The sequence below is a fragment of the Lepisma saccharinum genome, chromosome 5 (genome assembly GCF_977018435.1).
Source record: "Lepisma saccharinum chromosome 5, izLepSacc3.1, whole genome shotgun sequence".
Taxonomy (NCBI): domain Eukaryota; kingdom Metazoa; phylum Arthropoda; class Insecta; order Zygentoma; family Lepismatidae; genus Lepisma; species Lepisma saccharinum.
In genome coordinates, this window is record NC_139233.1 from 98606235 (window position 1) to 98626728 (window position 20494).

The 20494-nt window shown below is 39.4% G+C and overlaps 1 protein-coding gene across 3 annotated transcripts in view; it reads right to left on the reverse strand.

The window, feature by feature from the left end:
• Window positions 1–20494, reverse strand: part of LOC145987946 (structural maintenance of chromosomes protein 6-like) — a 310654-nt gene that overhangs the window by 204527 nt on the left and 85633 nt on the right. For all 3 annotated transcript variants that reach the window (XM_083122784.1, XM_083122783.1, XM_083122782.1), the window contains exon 2: window positions 13525–13718. In XM_083122784.1, coding sequence (XP_082978910.1) covers window positions 13525–13714 — 190 coding nt within the window. In that variant the 5' untranslated portion in view covers window positions 13715–13718. The remainder of the gene's footprint in view (window positions 1–13524; window positions 13719–20494) is intronic.

Sequence of the window (20494 nt, forward strand, 5' to 3'; positions counted from 1 at the left end):
AGAATTAAATCGGTAGAGATGTTCGATTTGATTGGATGTTTGTTATTTAGATTTGCTATTCTTTCACTTTTGGCAAATAGCGACGATGAAGATGAGTGATGCTATGATGAAATTGATGAAGGGACACTTACCAAGGACACCCACGCCCAAGTCGAGATTCTAACCAGGGACCCATGGCATCGTAGCGCGCTGTGCTAACCACTCCTTCATGGAGTGGACATTATAGCATTTATAACTCCATTAAGCCTTGTTTCCATGATTATGAAAAACTAAATATGCTGACCAAGGCAGTAATTTATTTTATTAAAAAAATAAACTAACGTAACGTTTCAACCTTCTAGCAAGGTCTTCTTCAGACTCTGTATCAAGTACAAAAGTAACCAGATACAGCAAGAAGGGTAATATATATACACAAACATTACTCCCTCCAGACTATTTAGAAAGTTGTTTGGAACTTTCTAGCAGATGACTTTCACTTTCCAACTTTACTTTCACCTAAAAGGCTAAACACTTCCATATAGAATGTGGTTGGACTTTTTAATCTCACGCTCTTTTCCCTTCATTTTTCTTCCTTCTCCTCTCCTCTTTTTCTCTTGTCTTTTCCACTCTTTCCAACATCTTCTTCCATTCTTTGTTTAACTTCAGTCCCCCATTCCAGTTCATTGTGTCTTCTTCGCCTTTCTTCTCTATTTCCTTGGCTTCCTTCCATTTTCTCACTAGCATTCTCTTCTCCCTTCCTATCTGCTTAGCCTCATCCCACTCTATGTCGTGTCCTGTTTCTCTCGTGTGTTTAAATATTGCATTTCTCTCTCTCTTAAGTCGTACATCATCCTGTACGACTTAAGAGAGAGAGGAGAAGGAAGAAAAATGAAGGGAAAAGAGCGTGAGATTAAATATTGCATTTCTCTCTCTCTTAAGTCGTACAGGATGATGTACGACTTAAGAGAGAGAGAAATGCAATATTTAAACACACGAGAGAAACAGGACATGACATAGAGTGGGATGAGGCTAAGCAGATAGGAAGGGAGAAGAGAATGCTAGTGAGAAAATGGAAGGAAGCCAAGGAAATAGAGAAGAAAGGCGAAGAAGACACAATGAACTGGAATGGGGGACTGAAGTTAAACAAAGAATGGAAGAAGATGTTGGAAAGAGTGGAAAAGACAAGAGAAAAAGAGGAGAGGAGAAGGAAGAAAAATGAAGGGAAAAGAGCGTGAGATTAAAAAGTCCAACCACATTCTATATGGAAGTGTTTAGCCTTTTAGGTGAAAGTAAAGTTGGAAAGTGAAAGTCATCTGCTAGAAAGTTCCAAACAACTTTCTAAATAGTCTGGAGGGAGTAATGTTTGTGTATATATATTACCCTTCTTGCTGTATCTGGTTACTTTTGTACTTGATACAGAGTCTGAAGAAGACCTTGCTAGAAGGTTGAAACGTTACGTTAGTTTATTTTTTTAATAAAATAAATTACTGCCTTGGTCAGCATATTTAGTTTTTCATAATTATAGCATATTTTGTGTGCTCAATTGGGATCAATTAATGGAATGAATAGGCATATTATATGATTAATAAATTCATATCATAATACCACGTCATATTATTCGGCACGAAGTAACATCAGAGACATTCAATCTTGCATTTTTGCCTTTCAACTAATTCTTTGAATTCAGGTTAATCACAAAAATAAGATAAATTATGAAGCAAATGATAGTGAATGTGGGATATTATTACGAATTACCTGACAGAAACAACATTAAGCAGGCTCGGTGGTCAAGCTCATTAAGTGATTGACATTCGATATCGTCGCAAAAGTTTCCGGGTTTGAGTACCGTCCTTGTCGGGGGTATTTGATTATTTCGTCATCAATTTCATGTAATGGTCACTCGTCCTTATCGTCGCGATCATCGAACAGGGAATAAAAATTATAAAAATAAATACGATGGAAGAGTACTTATTTCATCTCTCACGAAATCTCCTACAAAACCGGAATATATAAAATACATGTATATTCATTCACATACATTTTCGATTTCTATATTTAACTAATCGAGACCGAGAACGGGAGAGCAATTTTCAATTCGACAAACCGAGAGACGGAGAAACTGTAAAGTCTCGTTTCTTCTTGGCACCTCCGTAATCGAGTTGTTCTGTTTGTCATTGGCTTTGTATTGACAATTATTGTCATTATTCTTCCCCTGCAGGTGAATCATAACGATGAATTATGATGAAATGAAGCAGATAAAAGGGCAAGAACAAGAAAGTCATGCCTGTTCGGGACTCCAACCCAGAACCTTATGTAACGAGATTTGAAATTCTGGAGAAGGCGTCCGTGTTTCGCTTGGTTTTCTCTTTCCTCTACTTCTCTTATATTATCATACATGTATAATAAAAATGGATCTGATACGATATGTTGCGATTCATAATTGTGCTGGTTAGATGCTACAGATGTGAACTCCAACCTGCAATATATTATTCCCTTTTGTTTCGTATCTGGTTGAACATGAAATTTTCTTGCACTGTGACAATTTCTTTCTTAGTTTTGGTTTGGTGCACAGATATGCTAATCTGGACTCGAACTTTAGTTTAAAGTGGGATACTAACCACTATGTGCATCCACCGTGTATCAAACCCGGGATCCACTGATTACAATGCGACGACGTTATCACTACGCCATCGAGGAGGACCCATGACAAAATGTTATTCACTCGATCTCTACCATAATTTATTTCAGCATTTACATTTTCGTTTTCTTCTTCTTTTTTCCTTTTGTTAACTACTCTTATACAACTCTTTTTGCGTCTTCGAATTTCTTCTTGTTTCAGGAAAAAATAATACATGCAGGCTGTATAAAAATCCCCCATTCAAATAGATAAAACGTTCACTCTCGAGAACTAATTTACATGTTTATCACTAACGTAACCATTAGGAAGGAAACTATTGAAATGTTAACTGATATAACTGCAGATGAAACAATACTTACAGCCACTAACGAAATATCTATTCTTGTGTAGCCTCACAGACAACAAGTATATGGTGAGTCATTCACTCTTGCTGACTACGGGCGAAGGTCACTGAACCAAAGGGTGGTGGCAAGCAAGCAGGCTCCTGCTTTACCAAAGACGAGGTCACGTGTTCCAGTTATCAATGGCGTACGAAATAAGGAGGAACACAGCTATCTGACGTATGTTTTGGTCCCGTCATTGCACGCAGAACACTTTATCGTCGTGGCCTTGAAGTTCCCTCAGGGCACTCCTACGTAAAGGCTTCTCAGCTAGAAGGATATCTTCCCCATTGACTGGAGGAAAAGTGGGTGCGTATAGAGGTCCTTCAACTTTCGTATTCTTTTTCATTTCAGAACCCGTGCTGTATCGTCGACTTAATCCAATCTATCCGATGTGGGTTTTAGGTTCTGTTTCTGTTCGGTTATTTCACGTTGTCTTCCTGCTTATGTTATTCGCGACGAAGGTTCTGGATTCGATAATCTGGACAATAACGGGATTGGGTTCGTTGCTTGATTTGGTGTCTTAAGTCCACTTTATGTCCTGTTAAGCTAATCGTGAATGGACCTACAGTTTAAAGGGGGATCCGAACCACTATGTTCCTCCACCGAGTATCGAACCCGGGATTCCTTAATTACAAGGCGCCCACGATCCACTGCGCCATCGGGGATTGTGTTCGAAACGAATGAATCAAATTTGAGTGATATGATATGCAACCATTGGAAGACTATTGAAAGAAAAGCTATGGGAACCTGCCAGTTTTTCTACTGCAGACAGGAAACCATAAACATGGAAGAGAAGCTTATATTCTATGAAACCTGACGCTATGTGCTCGAATACTGGCTAAATATAATCCATAGAGGCATAGCAACGTTAAACAACCTCTTATATGATACATATAGGTTTAAAAAGGTCGAAATACAAAGATTGTGTGCGCCTCACTGATGGCGTAGTGGTAAGGCCTTGTAATCAACGGGTCTGGGGTACGATACCAGGTGATCGCACATAGTGGTTCGGATCCCACTTTAAACTGTATGCACTTCAGATTAGTCTATCTGTGCCGGTGACTCAGTCGGTAACGCGTCTGACTACCATGCTATAGGCCCCGGGTTCGATTCCCGGCCGGTTCAAGCCCTGGGAACTTTTCTAACGTTGGAAGCGGCCCCGGCGCCCACCCAGCGTCGAATGACATGGGTACCTGGGAGAAACCCTGGGAGTAAAAGCGGTCAGGGGCGTGATGCTGATCACATCACCCCCACTCACGAACGAATCAAGAAAGTGTGGGGCGGCGTGATGCTGATCACATCACCCCCACTCACGAACGAATCAAGAAAGTGTGGGGCGTTACCCCCACACCCCCTATACGCCTTCATGGCGTAGCGCCAAGCACAGGTAAGAACTTTATTATTATTTTTTTTTTTTTGCATAAAGTGGACTTACAAACAAAATTTAAACTTGCGATAAAGATTATGATAAGGTACTTAAGAATTGGGTCTAACACATTTTTTTATTGTTTACCAATGACATTGTTAACTAATATTCTTAATTTCAGTTTCAAGATGAAATCGGCTACGAAATAAAAGGAGTGGGTTCATATTTCTGTTACGAAATTCCACTTTTGTAGTAGACCTGTGCCACACTAAGACGTGACAATAAACAAATCTGAGACACTTTCAAAGTATTAAATTGATATCTACGTATTTGGGAAAAATCTTTCAATATAATACTTTTTTTGGACGCGTCAAATCATAGTATTTAATTCCTGTTTTAGCAGCTTTAAGAAACCTGATTTGGGGGGGGGGGGGGTTTACAAATGCCCTTTCTGCTCCCGTCAAGTTACGCCTATGACAAACAGGAATTCAAAGTAAAAGACTGTCCCGACTAAATCGGGAGACACGTCTGATAGATTTACAATTGGGAAAATCATAATCAACCTATTTTCATATATTGCATGCAGCTCTACTTTTTCTGCAATGTGGATCAAGAACTGGGGACGTGGAGAAGCACAACACTCCACGTAACCAATAGTCACGTGACCCTCTTTGCTTTCCTGTCATGTTGACCTTCGCGTGGAACACATTTCTCGGTGTTAAGACAGGCAAAATCACCCGATCATCGAAGGGTGCAATATGTGTTGCCTACCCTCCTGCATTACTTGCTCCTATTAAAGCCTTATGGGGAAGAACTTTTTTTCATGACTGTACAATGAATGACTATTTATAATTTTATCCTAATATTTATTTTTAAATATGCCTAATAAGTAGACCATGCCCTCGATATTTCGTCCTAGCGAATTGCAATTTGGTAATACTTCTGGAGAGACCCATACTCGGTGAGCCCATGCCAGTTGGTGTATCTTGAAAGAACAATTGCATGGCATCCGCGGACCACAGAAACTTACAGAGGACATAAAAAACGAACAACATTCGTTATGAATTTTTTCGTTGGTGCGTCGTTTCAACGGTACGAGCGTTCAAAAGAGGTAGTTTGGCCGCCTTTATGCTTGCAACCCAACCCAACATTTAATGGCATCTGTGACGTTTCTGCCTGTCGTGAAATGATGAGTGTTAGTGTTGCAAAGAACACTCATATTGTACGAAAAGTGACCACCACATCACGTATTGTAAATCGTAGTGAGGAAAGTTCGAAAGACTTGTTGGTTTCTGTTCATCCTGTAATTCTATTGTATGCCGGGAGAAACCTCCCGCTAGGTTCGGGACGTTCATGTTGTAAATTAAAATATCGAACGATGGTTTTCCAGAAACATTCTGTCTGGGTGCTCATGTGAAATTTGAAACTTGTCTGTCGATTGGTTCTCGAGATAATCGTGACCCATAAGCTTTCACAGGCTTGCCGAAGAAAATGCTCAGATTTTAGTCGGGATATATGATCACTAGACGTCGGATTTTAGATTTTTGGCCTATTTTTGCTTTACAGGCATGTAAGAAATAATAAGTTATGTCAACGTTTCGTTAAAAAATGTAACAACTGATGAAGTTTTATAGTGCCTAAAAAAACTATTTTGCTTTTAAAACTTATTTTAGGTTTATGCGCCTAAATCAAGCCTTTTTAAATGTTTTCCTATATTTTGAAAGGTTTTACAGGATTTTTATGTCGCACAGAGGCATTTGCTTTGTTTGATCACGAAAAAAATTAATGACGAAAGTGTTTGAAACGTACTGTCTGTCGATTTCCCTTCCTCCAACTCCATGGTGATTTTTCGAAGCTCTAAACAAAGCAAAATTCTTGCGCCACTGTTACCTGTACAATCGAAAGTGGTCTGATCTGTGGTCTTGCTCACTTTCGAGTAACTTCGGTGCTTTCTGGCATTACGCTTTGTAAACTAATATTTCAGCATTGAAGTTTGCACCACTGACAATGTGTTTGTTGAACGATTATTTTTACCATAAAGATGATCCTCACAGACAAAATTGCGGAGTTTGACTGTGGATAACATGACAGAAGATTGTTGCTTAACTGTACGGCGGAGTGGATGTTAATAGCAAATTTCCAATGGTAAGTTCTGCCATCGCAGTAGGGTTAGAAAACACACATAACGTTACGCAAGATAGTGCGTATTTCAGGATATAAGTGTCCCATGTTCATGCCGTTGACCATACCTATTCAGCATTTTTCATTAATTTTGAACTATGAGGGGCAGTCAAATTAAAACCGAACACACGCTACAAAGTGACAAAGGAGTTTGTTTTATTCAAAAGTAATTGCCACAAGTGTTAAGACATTTATCCCATTGGGAGACGAGAGTAGTAGAGGAATACGCCAGTGGATGTTGCTATTTAATATTCGCAATTAATTTGCACGGGTGTTAATTAATTTGCACGTACTTAGAACTAATTTGCACGTACTTAGAACTAATTTGCATGTACTTAGAACTAATTTGCATGTACTTAGAATACTTTACATTTATGTATTTGCATGTTTATAACTTTTATGAATATATAATTATTTATTTTATGAAAAATATGTATGTAATTAGAGGTACTAAACGCTATGCATATGGTTTTATATTCATTACTGCAAAGTATGTAATGTATGAAACTATAATAATTAAGGTTTATAATATTGAAAATAAGAGTTTATGGTTTGTGAACCGCTATGAAGGGTGGTAATGGGTGTAATTACAGGTCCAATTGTGATTTGGGAGGGTCCCGGTACTCGAACCCGCGATATGCAACGGTAATAAATGGTTAGGCCTATAGTGTACTATGTATGTAATAATGTATGTTATTATGTTATGAAAGACGATGGTTTGAAACCTAAATCAATAATGAAAGGGTCCTAGGTTCGATACCCCGTGATAGAAGCAAATAGTGAAAACTGTAGGCCCAGTCCCTGATAGCTTTCACTTCTTCCTAGTACAGATATAAAACCCTTACGCTTCGTTCTCCTTGTTCAGGGTAAAATTCTCGCTCCAATCTAATTGGGTATCCAAAAATCCTTTTTTCTTGTGTACTGGGCAACCTTGGGCTACTTTGACAGAAACCTGTTCTGACATGCAAGCGTTCTACCCCAAAACCCGCGCTAAAGCGTCCAGTGCCCTGGAGGCAACCCTGAGCGGAATATTAATTGGCGTCGGAAACCGGTTCTACAAGCGACGCATAGCTTCAGAGATTTGACCTACATCGCGCATTCTCAGACATCCTTTGTTCTAGTGTTCTAGAAAACCTTGGCCTACTTAGACAGAAACATGTTCTAGCATGCAAGCGACGCACGGTTTCAAAAAATTGACCATTGCTGCGCATTCCCAGACATCCTTTGTTGTCTGGATCAATCCCTCCTCTGCCCTATGGCGTTGCATACCTTTCCCCTGTTCTTGCGTTCTAATTAACCTTGAAAAAAAAACATTTCTGATTGGTCAATCGGGTTCTTTCTTTGTTCTGGCGTTCTGACGTCATTTGACCTTGACCGCATATCCCTCAAATTCCTTTCTCGTCTACCCTCAGCGCGGAGTTCACCGTCTCCTGTTTCAAACCATCGTCTTTCATAATAGTACACTATAGGCCTAACCATTTATTACCGTTGCATATCGCGGGTTCGAGTACCGGGACCCTCCCAAATCGCAATTGGACCTGTAATTACACCCATTACCACCCTTCATAGCGGTTCATAAACCATAAACTCTTATTTTCAATATTATAAACCTTAATTATTATAGTTTCATACATTACATACTTTGCAGTAATGAATATAAAACCATATGCATAGCGTTTAGTACCTCTAATTACCTTCTATATACATATTTTTCATAAAATAAATAATTATATATTCATAAAAGTTATAAACATGCAAATACATAAATGTAAAGTATTCTAAGTACATGCAAATTAGTTCTAAGTACGTGCAAATTAGTTCTAAGTACGTGCAAATTAATTAACACCCGTGCAAATTAATGCGAATATTAAATAGCAACATCCACTGGCGTATTCCTCTACTACTGACGAGACGATCAATTCAGTCTTATAGAAAGAGGTAGGTCGCTGACGGATCCACAACCTCACCCACTGTTTCACTTCCTCGTCCGAATGAAACCGACGTCCACGAATGTCTTTCTTCAGGTCACCAAAAATGTGGAAGTCACAAGGGGAAAGATCGGGGCTGTACAGAGGATGTTCAAGAGTTTCCCAGCCAAATGTCTGAAGCTTATCCCTCACCGGATTGGCAGTATGGGGACGGGCGTTATCATGCAAAGGGATGATTCCGTCCGACAGCATTCCAGGGCGTTTTGACTTTATAGCGCGTCGCAGTTTCTGCAACGTGTCTGCATAGCGCTGCGCATTGATTGTGGCTCCACGCTCTAGGAAGTCGACAAGCAGAGGGCCCTTGCAGTCGAAGAAGAAGCTCAGAATAACCTTACCGGAACTCGTATGGACAGCTTTGGAATTCTTTGGCGGGGGAGAATCGACGTGTTTCCATTGTTGGCTTTGCCGTTTGCTCTCGGGCTCAAAATGGTGGCACCACATTTCGTCCCCTGTGACGATATGTGACAGAAACGCAAACTCTTCCTCGTGGTACCGCTGCAAATGACCCAGACATGCAGTCATTCTGTCAATCTTTTGAACCTTCGTCAGTTGATGCAGAACCCACTGCGCGCAAATTTTTCGGAACTGCAAGTGATCTTTGATAATGGCATGCACAGAGCCATGACTAATGCCAACCTGAACACGAATTTCTTCCTCTGTGATTCGTCGGTCTTCCCGGATCAGACCATCAATCTTCGCAATCACATCAGGCGTAATGGCTCGATGGGCCTGTCCAGGCACGGATCGTCTTGCAGTGATGTGCGTCCTTCGTGTAATCTCTTCTGCCACTCGTGCACACTTGTCAGGTACATGCAGTGTTCGCCATACACTGCAGACATGCGACAATGAATTTCGCGTGCTCCAGCACCCTCAGCCACTAAGAAACGAACCACACCTCTCTGCTCTTCTTTGCTTGCCTCCATTTCCAATGCTGGACGAACACACTTTTCACTACGCTCACCTCCTGAGCAATGACGAAGCAATTGTGTGGACCAGTGCGTTTTCACTATGCATTTCTCCTACCATACAGATGGCAATATCGATACTTACCAGCAGTGTTGCCAACTTTTGCGAGGAATGTGTTTTATGGTGGGTGCTCGGTTTACATTTAACTGCCCCCATATATTAATTTTTTTAACCTACTTCAGGATTTTTCGAGACTACCTTAAGATTTTTAGGACTATTTTAGGATTTTTAGAACCTACTTCAGGGTTTTTCGAACATATTTTAGGATTTTTAGAGCCTATTTAAGGAACCTAAAAGCACACTTTTTAGAACCTAAAAATCCAAGATATAATGATCTTCTTAACTGTACAGCGGGATGCATAAGTATTACCAAACAAACTGTGCATCGTCATGCATATTCTCTGTGTTTTACCTAATTAGAGCTACAAGAATTGGAAGAGAACGCCAAACAGCCGATCCCCGTGGTGGAGTGGTTAACACAGTACTCCAACGACGCCAGGGGTACAGGGTTCAAATGTTGCCCTGGGCATGAGTGTTCTTTGAGTGTCTCTTCATCAATTTCATATCATCACTCATCCTCATCTTCGCGATTACCATAATTTGGCAGAAAAGCGAACTACAATAAATCAAACCAATCAAGAGAGCCAAACAAGCTGCTGATAGCCTCTGCATCAGTATACGTAAAATCCCATTCCTTAAAAACACATAGGAAGGGGAAAAAATGGAAATAATCCGATCCAATAATATGCCGAACAATTCTTCTGCATCCCACTGTACATTTTTCTAAGTAGAGGAAACAAATATTTTCACGTATGAAACTCAGTTTCTTTATGCGTGCTCTATGATTGATCTCGAGGAATAGCATTGGTAGCAAGACATCACGAGGCCCTGGGCGAGATTAGAATGCGAGGCTCCCTTCGTTCTTTAACTTTGAAATCTGAATTTAAATCGATACAAAATATTCAGGCACACATCAGCAAAAGTATGATCAAATTTAAATAATTATATTAAGAATTACTTTATTAAAATAAAGTTCGGTGTTCCATTTGCCTAGTGGAAGCGTAAACGCTCATTTCCGAGTTTCATCAGAACCACAATACAACAACAATCACAGATTCAATAGAACGAGAAATTACAGTAAAACCTCTTTAATCCGGACCCCGATAAGCCGGATTTCGCTTAATCCGGACATGCAAAAGGATAAATGCAAGGTTTTATAAGTGGCTAGAAGTCAACAAAAGAACTTCCCAAAGAAAAGGCAGTCAACCACTGATGAAAATCTGTTTCCCGCAGACTTTTTACTTTACTGTATAGTGTATTTAGGCCTATGCCCTTTAAATACACCATAATAAACGTGTCTTGTTGCTATAAACTGAGTTTTAATGCACTTTCTACTGTTGTTTTAGTTTATTTCAGTAATCCGGACTTTCGTTAAACCGGTCAACTTATCCCCCTCATTAGTCCGGATTAACGAGGTTTTACTGTATTTTATTCATCTCTTATTTATAGGAGCGTGGCATCTAAAATCTGATGGTCCGGTTTATTTAAAATACTATATATTTGATGTATTCAAAGTGTAACATTTAACTAGAATTTAAATCCAAGTAAAAACAGAATGTCCTAGCTTTATTGACCATAAAAATAGTTTCTTCCATGTATTTCCTCATTTCTAGTTAGTATAATTTCATTATAAGCTGCATGGGACGCGAGGCCCTTTCAGGTGCTAGGCCTCGGGCGGACCATTTCGCTAATACCTTGCTATGCCTCTGGGGAAAATAATCCCTTGCCCCTCCTTTCCGTCGACGCCGCTGCTTTATTGCCAGTCATAACTAGGGAAAGGAACTTTAGGTAAATAAATGTTTTTTCTGCGATAAGATAGAGACCCTCATTTTTGCCAAAATTCTTATCATAGCCTTATATGTCAACACAGCAAATTTTATTTTACATAAAAACACATATTTTCCAGTTTTCCGTATGTAAATACATATTTTGCGAATTTTCATTTTAAATACATAAAATCGCTCGTTGACTTCATCTACCTCGAAATCCTCCAAGGAAAAATGTTTATTCTCCGCACCTCTTTCATATCGAGAGTGCTAGGTTTGTTTTGTCTTTGAAAACGCTCGCTGGCAGACTTCTGGCACCTCGCCTACGATCCTATCGGGAGAAAACAGCTATAAGTAGCTGGGGCTGGCTACACGTAACGATAGCAAGGCTTTTTAATGAAGCAATGCAGCTATTGTGGCCAGAAGACATAAAATTTGACAATGTTCTTCTCTTGACAGATGCTGCAGCTTACATGCAGTGGTCTTGCCGTTAGCTACCCCAAAATGGTGCACGTTACATGTGTGGCGCATGCGTTGCATAGAATATGTGAAAAGATAAGAGCTCTTTATCCCAATGTTGATAAACTGGTTTCAAATGGGAAGAAAGTTTTTATCAAGTCGCCTAGAAGAATAGACATTTTTAAACAAAAATGTCCTGAGGTTCCCCTTCCCCCTACACCTGTAGTTACGCGATGCAGATGTTATGCCCAGAACTTTGAAAAAAATTGTATCTGTTGTAAATGATCTCGACAAAGAAGAATTCTGCAAGAACTGTTGATGGAGCCCTCCTTAAAAGTCGAATTGGCATACATCTCAACAAACCTGTCCATTCTCTCTAATTCCATATGAAAGCTTGAATCGTCCGCGAACACTTTGGCAGCTTCCATTGGTGAAGTCCGTATAGTAGAAACGAAACTGAAAGAACTCACTGGATCTAAATGTCTAAATGTACAGAATTTTTGGGGAAAAACCAAGGTTTTCAAACATCGTGCCAAATTGCATGTGTTTTGGAAGGAGGTGAAGTAGAGGAAGAGGAAGCTTTGGAAAACTTCAGCGTTAGTGACATTTCGTGCTTCAAATATGCAAGAATTGTTTCTTGTGACGTGGAGCCATCTTTCTCACAATATAAGATGCTTTTTAGAGATAATCGTCACAGATTTACAATGGAGAATTTGGAAAGAACTATGGTGATCCACTGCAACTCTTCCAAAAAATAGCTCGCTAAGAGGTAATCATTTAGAAACTAATTTCAGGTGTTTAAAATGCATGTTATAGTTTGTTTTTGTTACCAAACGTTTTTATTTTTGTCACATATTTTCCTGTTTTTATTACATATTTTCAACATTTATGACACATAAAAAATAAATATTTCTGAGTTTTTTAGCACATAAAGTTCCGTTCCCTAGTCATAACTGTTAAAGCCGAATCACATGGAACTGGATATCCAGTAGGAATGCTCTAGTTGGCTCTGGACTGGCTACCTGGACGGAAATGATGGCTGTCTGGCTGGTTGTCACCATTAGACCGTGTTCTAATTGCAACGGGCTGTCTCTGCTGGATTCTGTAGAACAGCCAACCAGAGCGAAGTTTGGTCATATGAAGATAATCTGTGAGTTTGGAAAGAGAAAGTTTCTTGTCTGTGGCTTCCGATTGGTGTTTGTTTTTGTTCGCTGCACTAGGAAAGAAAAGAACAGAGATAATGTGTATTCGGGTTCATTAATATTTAGGAATTTATCCAAAGTGATGAGATTTGTACACGACAAATGTCATAGCTGATAATGAAAATCCTTACTATTACCAGTGTTTTAAAGGTTTGACATATTTAGTTGACCAAAATATATATTTTTTATGAATGAATCCTACGAATTTCATGTATGAAGAACATTAATAAGGTTGTTGATTACCATACTTTCTTTCGAGCCAATTGCAGGTCCATACAAATCCTTTATTTTAATTCTTTTAATTTTAATTTTTAAGAGCAGTCGTACAACGTGCTTCAAATCGCTCGTCAATCTTTTTAGCCTGTGTGCTCTGCGCAATGCCTTGTGGGAACATAAGCAAGCATCGTGTGAGGAGAAAACTGGCAGGTGAGCCAGTAGCACACAACTATTCCAACTGGAAAATTCTTATTGGAAGTCCAGTTCCGTGTGATTCGGGCTTTAGGGAAGAGAAAAGGAAAAGAAAACTGTCCACATACCCGTATCCTTGCTATCCTCCTCTTCGAGTGACACATCATGCAACGAGGCGTTGGGGTTGTACAGGCTGTGGTCGATCTTCGACGCGGGGACCGTTGTCGGGCGCCGCAGGTGAGGGTTGAAGTTCGTCCGGAATTCGTCGTAATCTGACTCACTGTCGCTCGCGTGAATTACAATAGCCTCATGCGACATATTGCTGCAACAGAAAAAAAGAATTCACAAAACAAAATGAAAAATAGAAAATTTGAGATCAACTCTCTCACTCGCTGTTGCAAATATTAAAGGAAATGCTACCAGGGTTGTTAAAGGAATTGAATTTATTTCAAATTCCTCGACCTTTAACAACTCTGTCCTGGGTTCGATACCTAGTGGAGACACATAGTTGTTCGGATCCCACTTGAAACTGTCGGTCCAGTCGCTATTAGCCTTTCTGTGCATAAAGTGGACTTAGAACACTAACTCAATCAAACTCATGATATATTCAATTTTCAAACGAAACTATGTGAAAATTCATTAATACTGGGAGAAGAATGAGTTTTTGTTTTGTTTATTATAATTGTTGTATCTTTACTATTAAAAACAAGCTTTTTAGGCCTACAATTACAGGCAACAATTCTGTATTTCGTAATCATATCATTTTGGAATGAACAGTCTTCAATTTCAGTCTGTATTTATTAGAAATTATTTGCCTGACCAGTTTGTAAATACATATTCTGTCTTCTTACAGCATCGCAATTATTCCTTGCAAGTATACTATTATTATTATTATTATTATTACTAGGGGCGGATTTATAAACACTAAAAAGCCAAATATTCACTAAAGAGACAAAATATACAATGAAAATATGCACTAAAATTTTCAAAACAACTTATTTTAAGCTTCTGTATGCCTTACATGCAAAGTAAATGTATCAGTAACTCACTGAACGCAATAATAGAAATGAAAGTGTGATAAAATTGTGCTAAGTATTTAGGATCACCAAAAAATACTAAATTACAAATGTTCTTAGTTTAATGTAACAAAATGATTATATTACATGCCTTCCTTTGTCTGGTGGCTTGCTCTAAAAACTGCAATATTGCAATTATAATGACATACGTATCTTGTTGCAAACACTATGCTCTTTTCGTTGCATTAATCAATATCTTATTCTTTTACATTAGCATTTCAATACACTAGACGTTATTTATCGATGTTTTCAGGTAGCAGACTATTGCGATTATCAGAAAGTAAGTCTTTGTATTTTGAAAAAGTTATTTCCATTTCACAAGATGCCACTGGTCAGTGTTTGTTCGTTTCATTTGTTGTGTTCATATCCTCACGTAAAATGGATTTTTTGGTATGCAGAATATTGAAATAAATAAATTTCAGTTGTGGAATACCCAGGCAAATCCTGGACGGTTTCTCCCTGCAACACCAATTCACCCGTCACAGGAACTGCAAACCTGGATTTCTGGAAACTATTGAACTGCTTCTCCAGTTCACTTTTCTCAACTACTTCTGGTGTCCCAAAAACTACTCTAAAAACCTGAAATGATTGATTGGTTGATTTGCTTTATTTTCTTTCGCTTTTTGTGTCACTTTTGGCTAATTTGCGAATATGGGGATGAGTGATGATATGATGAAATTGATGAATGGACACTTACAAACATCCATGCCCAGGCCGGGATTCGAACCCGGGACCCCTGGCGTCGTAGCGCGATGTGCTAACCACTCCGCCACGGGGATCGGCAACTGAAATATATTACATGTTTAGAGCATACTTGACAATAAATAACTGCCGGCAGTGGTAAACGCATCGTTGCTGGAGCAATATCCTGTTACGTCTCCCTTCGGCATTTATTGTCACTTCTGCGGCACACACACACACACATACAAACACAGATTTATCAAGACGTCACATTAAAAGATAATCCTCAAATGACACGATCCCAGTGTTGTCGCCGGAATTTGGGAATGTGATTCGCGTTTGTGAAAGGTCGTTAGTTGGTTAATGAAAGTGTGGGTATTCTCTATATTCGCAACCAGACCACCTGACCAGACGAAGTAGGCTATTTTTTAATGCTAACGCAAAGAACGGAGAAAATGAAGCAGACAAACTTGAAACGAACAATTACATGAAAATGACTCCCAATATATGCAAATTATATGCACGTTAAGCTAAGATATGCATTGACGTCCCAAACATGTATTTATATGCACTATAAAACTTTGCCAGAGTAATCCACATCAAACGAAATGGATAAATCCGTCGAGAGCATATGGATATTCCTTAAGGAAATATGCAAATATGCAAAAATTCGCCTCCTAATTATTACCAGCACGGAACCGCGTTGTTGAAGTTGTTTTCCCACGCCCTGCATATTTATATTGTAGGGTGCAGCGACTCCGATTTCGAATGAATTGTTTGGGAGGTTACAACTTTGAGGTCAATTTACGTTAGATGGTTAGTTATATATATATATTGTAATATTTGTACTGGATTCCAAATAACTCATTTTCTCCCTTATGTGGCTTTTTTTTTCAAATAAACTTTTCTCTTGTGGGGGCATAGGGCTGCTGCAGCTCCCCTAAATCTGAGCATGATCATACATGCATAATTTTTCACCTACAATTATATCCCCGGAATATGTGGAGCAAGGCCAGGTATAGTGGGAAAGAAGAATACATGTAATTCGCCACCAGCTTAAAATTTGTGACAATCGCCACCAGTCCATTAGCTGCCCGTGACCCACTGACCCCTCCGAGGCAATGTTATGAGGCCATACCAGAGTGGAATGCAGGGACGGTTACAGTCGATTTTGAATCGGCAGCAATTTCTGCCCTTAAAGTTGTATTTTCCGCAGTAGAGGTAAAAAGTTGCTACTTCCACACGAGAAAGTGCATCTGGAGAAAAGTTCCTATGAGTATATGAAGAACGAAGAAGTGAGGATGATCATCCGCATGTGTGCTGCTTTGGCGTTTCTTCGGCCTGAGGATGTTCCCGACGACTGGCTGAAAATGCATTCCAGAGTGTCTGACATTAAAAAACAAAACGAAGAATTTCCAGTCGAGCTGTTACAACAGGCGTCATCGAAACCCCAAATCACCCCGATGGTGAGAAGGGAGGGCTCACCCAAAACAAGGATCTCGATGGTGAGAGGTGAATGCAGGCGCCATCTATCTATCACGAATGGAACAAAATGTGTTGGACAAAACCTACGTATTTTCGGACGTCGAATTGGAATCTGCAATATAAAATAGGGGTTCCCATTCAACATTTCAAAGTTGCCCTCTGCCCCCCCCCCCTGGGGGTGGCGGGGTGGGTTCATTGTAGCTTAGGTGACTTGCCCCCACAATACTATTATACTTTCATATGAAACATTTTTTCGTTCGATGCATATTTCTCGCGATATTTCGATTTGTCAAGTTACATGGGACACCCTGTATATGCCCCATCCGGTACTCATCAGAGACAACAGTGAAATCGTTTTTGTTGCGATAGACGTGGCAGCCGAATTGCAGGGTGCAAAGAAAGATATCATATGTGGCGGGGACTTTAATTGCGTCCTGCTGCTACAAGATCAACGTCCTGGTTTTTACACATCAAATTCTCTACAGAAGTTGCTGTCCGGTTTTAAATTTGTGGACGTTTGGACAGATAAACATTTCGGTATACCTTGGACAGATACATACATTAAAGACAATTGTGCGTCCCGCCTGGACCGGTTCTATGTTACCCTGTTACTGTGTCAGAAAGTAACTTCGATTTATCTCACACCTACATGTTTCTCGGACCATCTGGCGGTGGTAATGGCAGTCTGAGGTACTCTCAGACGCTGATCGAATTTTGCTGGATGCGGATTTCACCTTAGACGAAGTGTATAAAGCGGTGAAAGCGGGGAAGTCATTCTCCGCCCCTGGAGTAGATGGGCTACCTGAAAGTTTCTTCCAAACTTTTTGGACGCTAATGGGGCCGACCTTAACCGAGTGGGTCAACGCGGTATTCCAGCAACATAAAATGGGTAAATGTTCCAAGACCGGTATCATAGTGTTTGTACTGAAACGTGCAAAGCCCACAAAAATCACTCATTATCGGCCCATTACATTACTGTGCGCAGACTATAAAATTTTCTCACGCTGTGTGCTTGCACGACTAATACCGCACTCTGTCAACTTGGTGGGGGACACACAATATGTTTATGGTACAACAAAACAAAATCTATGCCGTCCTGCAAATGCTGCGTGAGGTTGTTACCAGTAATCAAAATAAGAGAAGTACACGTGATCAAGCGATTCTAGCTCTGGATTTCGAACGTGCGTTTGACTCTCTAAACCATAACTACATGTTTCACGTGTTATAAAACTTTGGAATACGGGGTACATTTCTCTCAGCCCTGCACGGGCTTTATAACTACTCCGAATCGAAAATGCAGATCAATGGTTTCCTGACAAAATCTCTTCGTATTACTACAGGAGTACAACAGGGAGATCCCTTATCAATGTTAGCTTTTTGTATTTCGCTACGTCCCATGCTTGCCTCACTGGAAGCTCAGTTATAAGGTATTTCTATTCTGTTCGCTCCTTCCCTTATTTCATTATTTTATTACCGGGGTGTAAGTAAGAAAAGGTACTAGCGAGAGGTTCAGTAACAAGGCTCAGACCATTCTATGTTCGGAGAGACGCCTCCGTCCTCCAGGTACATACCTGCGCTTTCTTCCTCGATGTTCACACACCAAAACCAAATCCAATACTGATCCCGAAATTCCCTTCCGATCTTCTCAGATCGGTTCGGTTGCTTCGCTATACAAATTCCAATACCTGTCGATTCATATCCGTCTGTCAGGCTGGTACCTTTCCACGGACGAGGCAAGTAATGGAATTTGTAAGGTCTGCATTCCAAACCGACGAGAACATCCTGTCTCCATAATGTTTCGTTTCAAGTACACCTTCTAATTTTTACCTACAAGTCAACATACCTCCCTGTCAAGAAGCGTCATCTCCGATGGTCGCTTGTCTGAGTGTATCATTTATTGGTTCATACATATTAGCAATTCCTTTGACACGATATAGAAGTACATCAAGAAACTATCAAGCCTGGTAAGCAGAAAAATTTTACCAGTACCCATCCATAATACTTATTAGTATGCATAAACAAAAAGCAAACATATCGTTAGGAGATAATACGATCTCATTGCAGAGATTAAGGTATTCACCAAAATGGCAATTTTCCAGTGACGAAAGCAAAGTACACACCATTCCTGATCAAATATTTCAAATGTTAGATTTAAATCAAAGTTCAACATTTGTAACAAAACATAAAATAACATTACAACCGAAATCCTCAACTTATGTAAAACTACGGCTAGAAAACATCCAGATTGGGACTAAATATAACACATTTGAACCGAATAAAGAATTGTTGGACTCATTAGATATTTTAGCACCTTATGCATTAGATAATGAAGAAGAACGCCACATTTTGCTAACAAACACAAAAAATCATCCGTTAGTAATACAGAAAAACACTCCAATGGGTTCAGCAGGAAGTAACCAAATAATTTCTGAAATTTATGACACTAACGTCAATGCGAATGCAAATAGTGGTCATAAAGTACATCATTCATTCGAGCAAGGTGACGAAAATTTAGACCAGGAAACCTTAAAACGACTCATTAAACATAGGAAATTTTATGACGTTAAACAAATTGATATAAATCCCGAACTAACGGAAGACCAAAAACTCAAAATTCAAAATTTAATTTACAATTATGCAGATATCATGTATTGGAATTCTGAGTGCTTTTCTAAAACAAACGCAATGGAAGCACACATAGATGTTGCTGAATGTGTTCCTCCATTTGCTAGGCAAATTCCCATACCCATAAATGTAAGGAAAAAAATGAAAAATGAAATAACAAGACTTCAAGAACAACAGATCATTGAACCTTGTGAAAACTCACCATTTCGTCATCGCATATTCTTAGTTAAGAAACCAAATGGAACCTACAGACTAGTTTCAGACTTTTCTATGCTATGGTTGAATTTATGTTTATTCTTTTTACATTTGTTGGAACCAAGTTGTCATTTATTATACTACAATTTGCACCTATGTCTACAAGTACTTTACAGGGTTTCCTATTTACTGTTGCTTCTAGAAAACTAAGATTATTCTGTTTAATTATGGGAACTCTATGTGAACTTTTCCCCTGACGACCGTTCCCACGTTCATAGGGTTTCAATAGTTTAAAGAGGCATTAGGTGATTGTTGTTCCGATGAACCTGTCTGATCGTAATATACTTGTTGATTATATTGTTGGGCTGTATGTTGTTCACGTTGAGGGCAACAGTTTTGGCAGGGTTGCCATCTCTGAGCTCGTTGAGAGTGTTGTCTCTGGAATGGCCTATAACCTCCTCTATGGTAATTTGAACGTCCCCTGTTCCCACGTTGGTAACCATTGTTTGAATTATTTGATCTATAAAGTTGTTACTTCTTTGGGAATGTGAACTATTCCTACCGTTATATCTTTGGCGTGCAGGAAATCTATTCTTAGTTCTAGTAGGCTGTGATCTATTCCTGAACGTTTGTGCACTATTCTGAAAATGATTAATTTGGAGTTCATTCATTTTAATTTCCAAATCTTTTAATTGATCTTGTGTTACAAAGTTTTTTTCTGTTTGCAGTTGACTGTTTATTTCCTGTTGATTATTTGAGCTAGTTTGAGGTTCTTTTATGGGAGGTTGGGTTACTATGTTTTGCAATCCTATCTGATTTGTTGATGCAACTAGACCTTGGGTATATTTAAGGGCCGCTAATTCCCTAGCTTCTCTGTACGCTTGCTCTTCCAAAAGGGTTTGTTTTCTTTGTAAGTTGTTGATGAACCGTAGAAGTTCATCCACCGAATTAAAATTCTTGTCGGAAGCTACTTGAAGGTACTGCGTACGTAGTCCCCCCACAATGTAATAAATTACATGCTCTATTGATGCTTGGG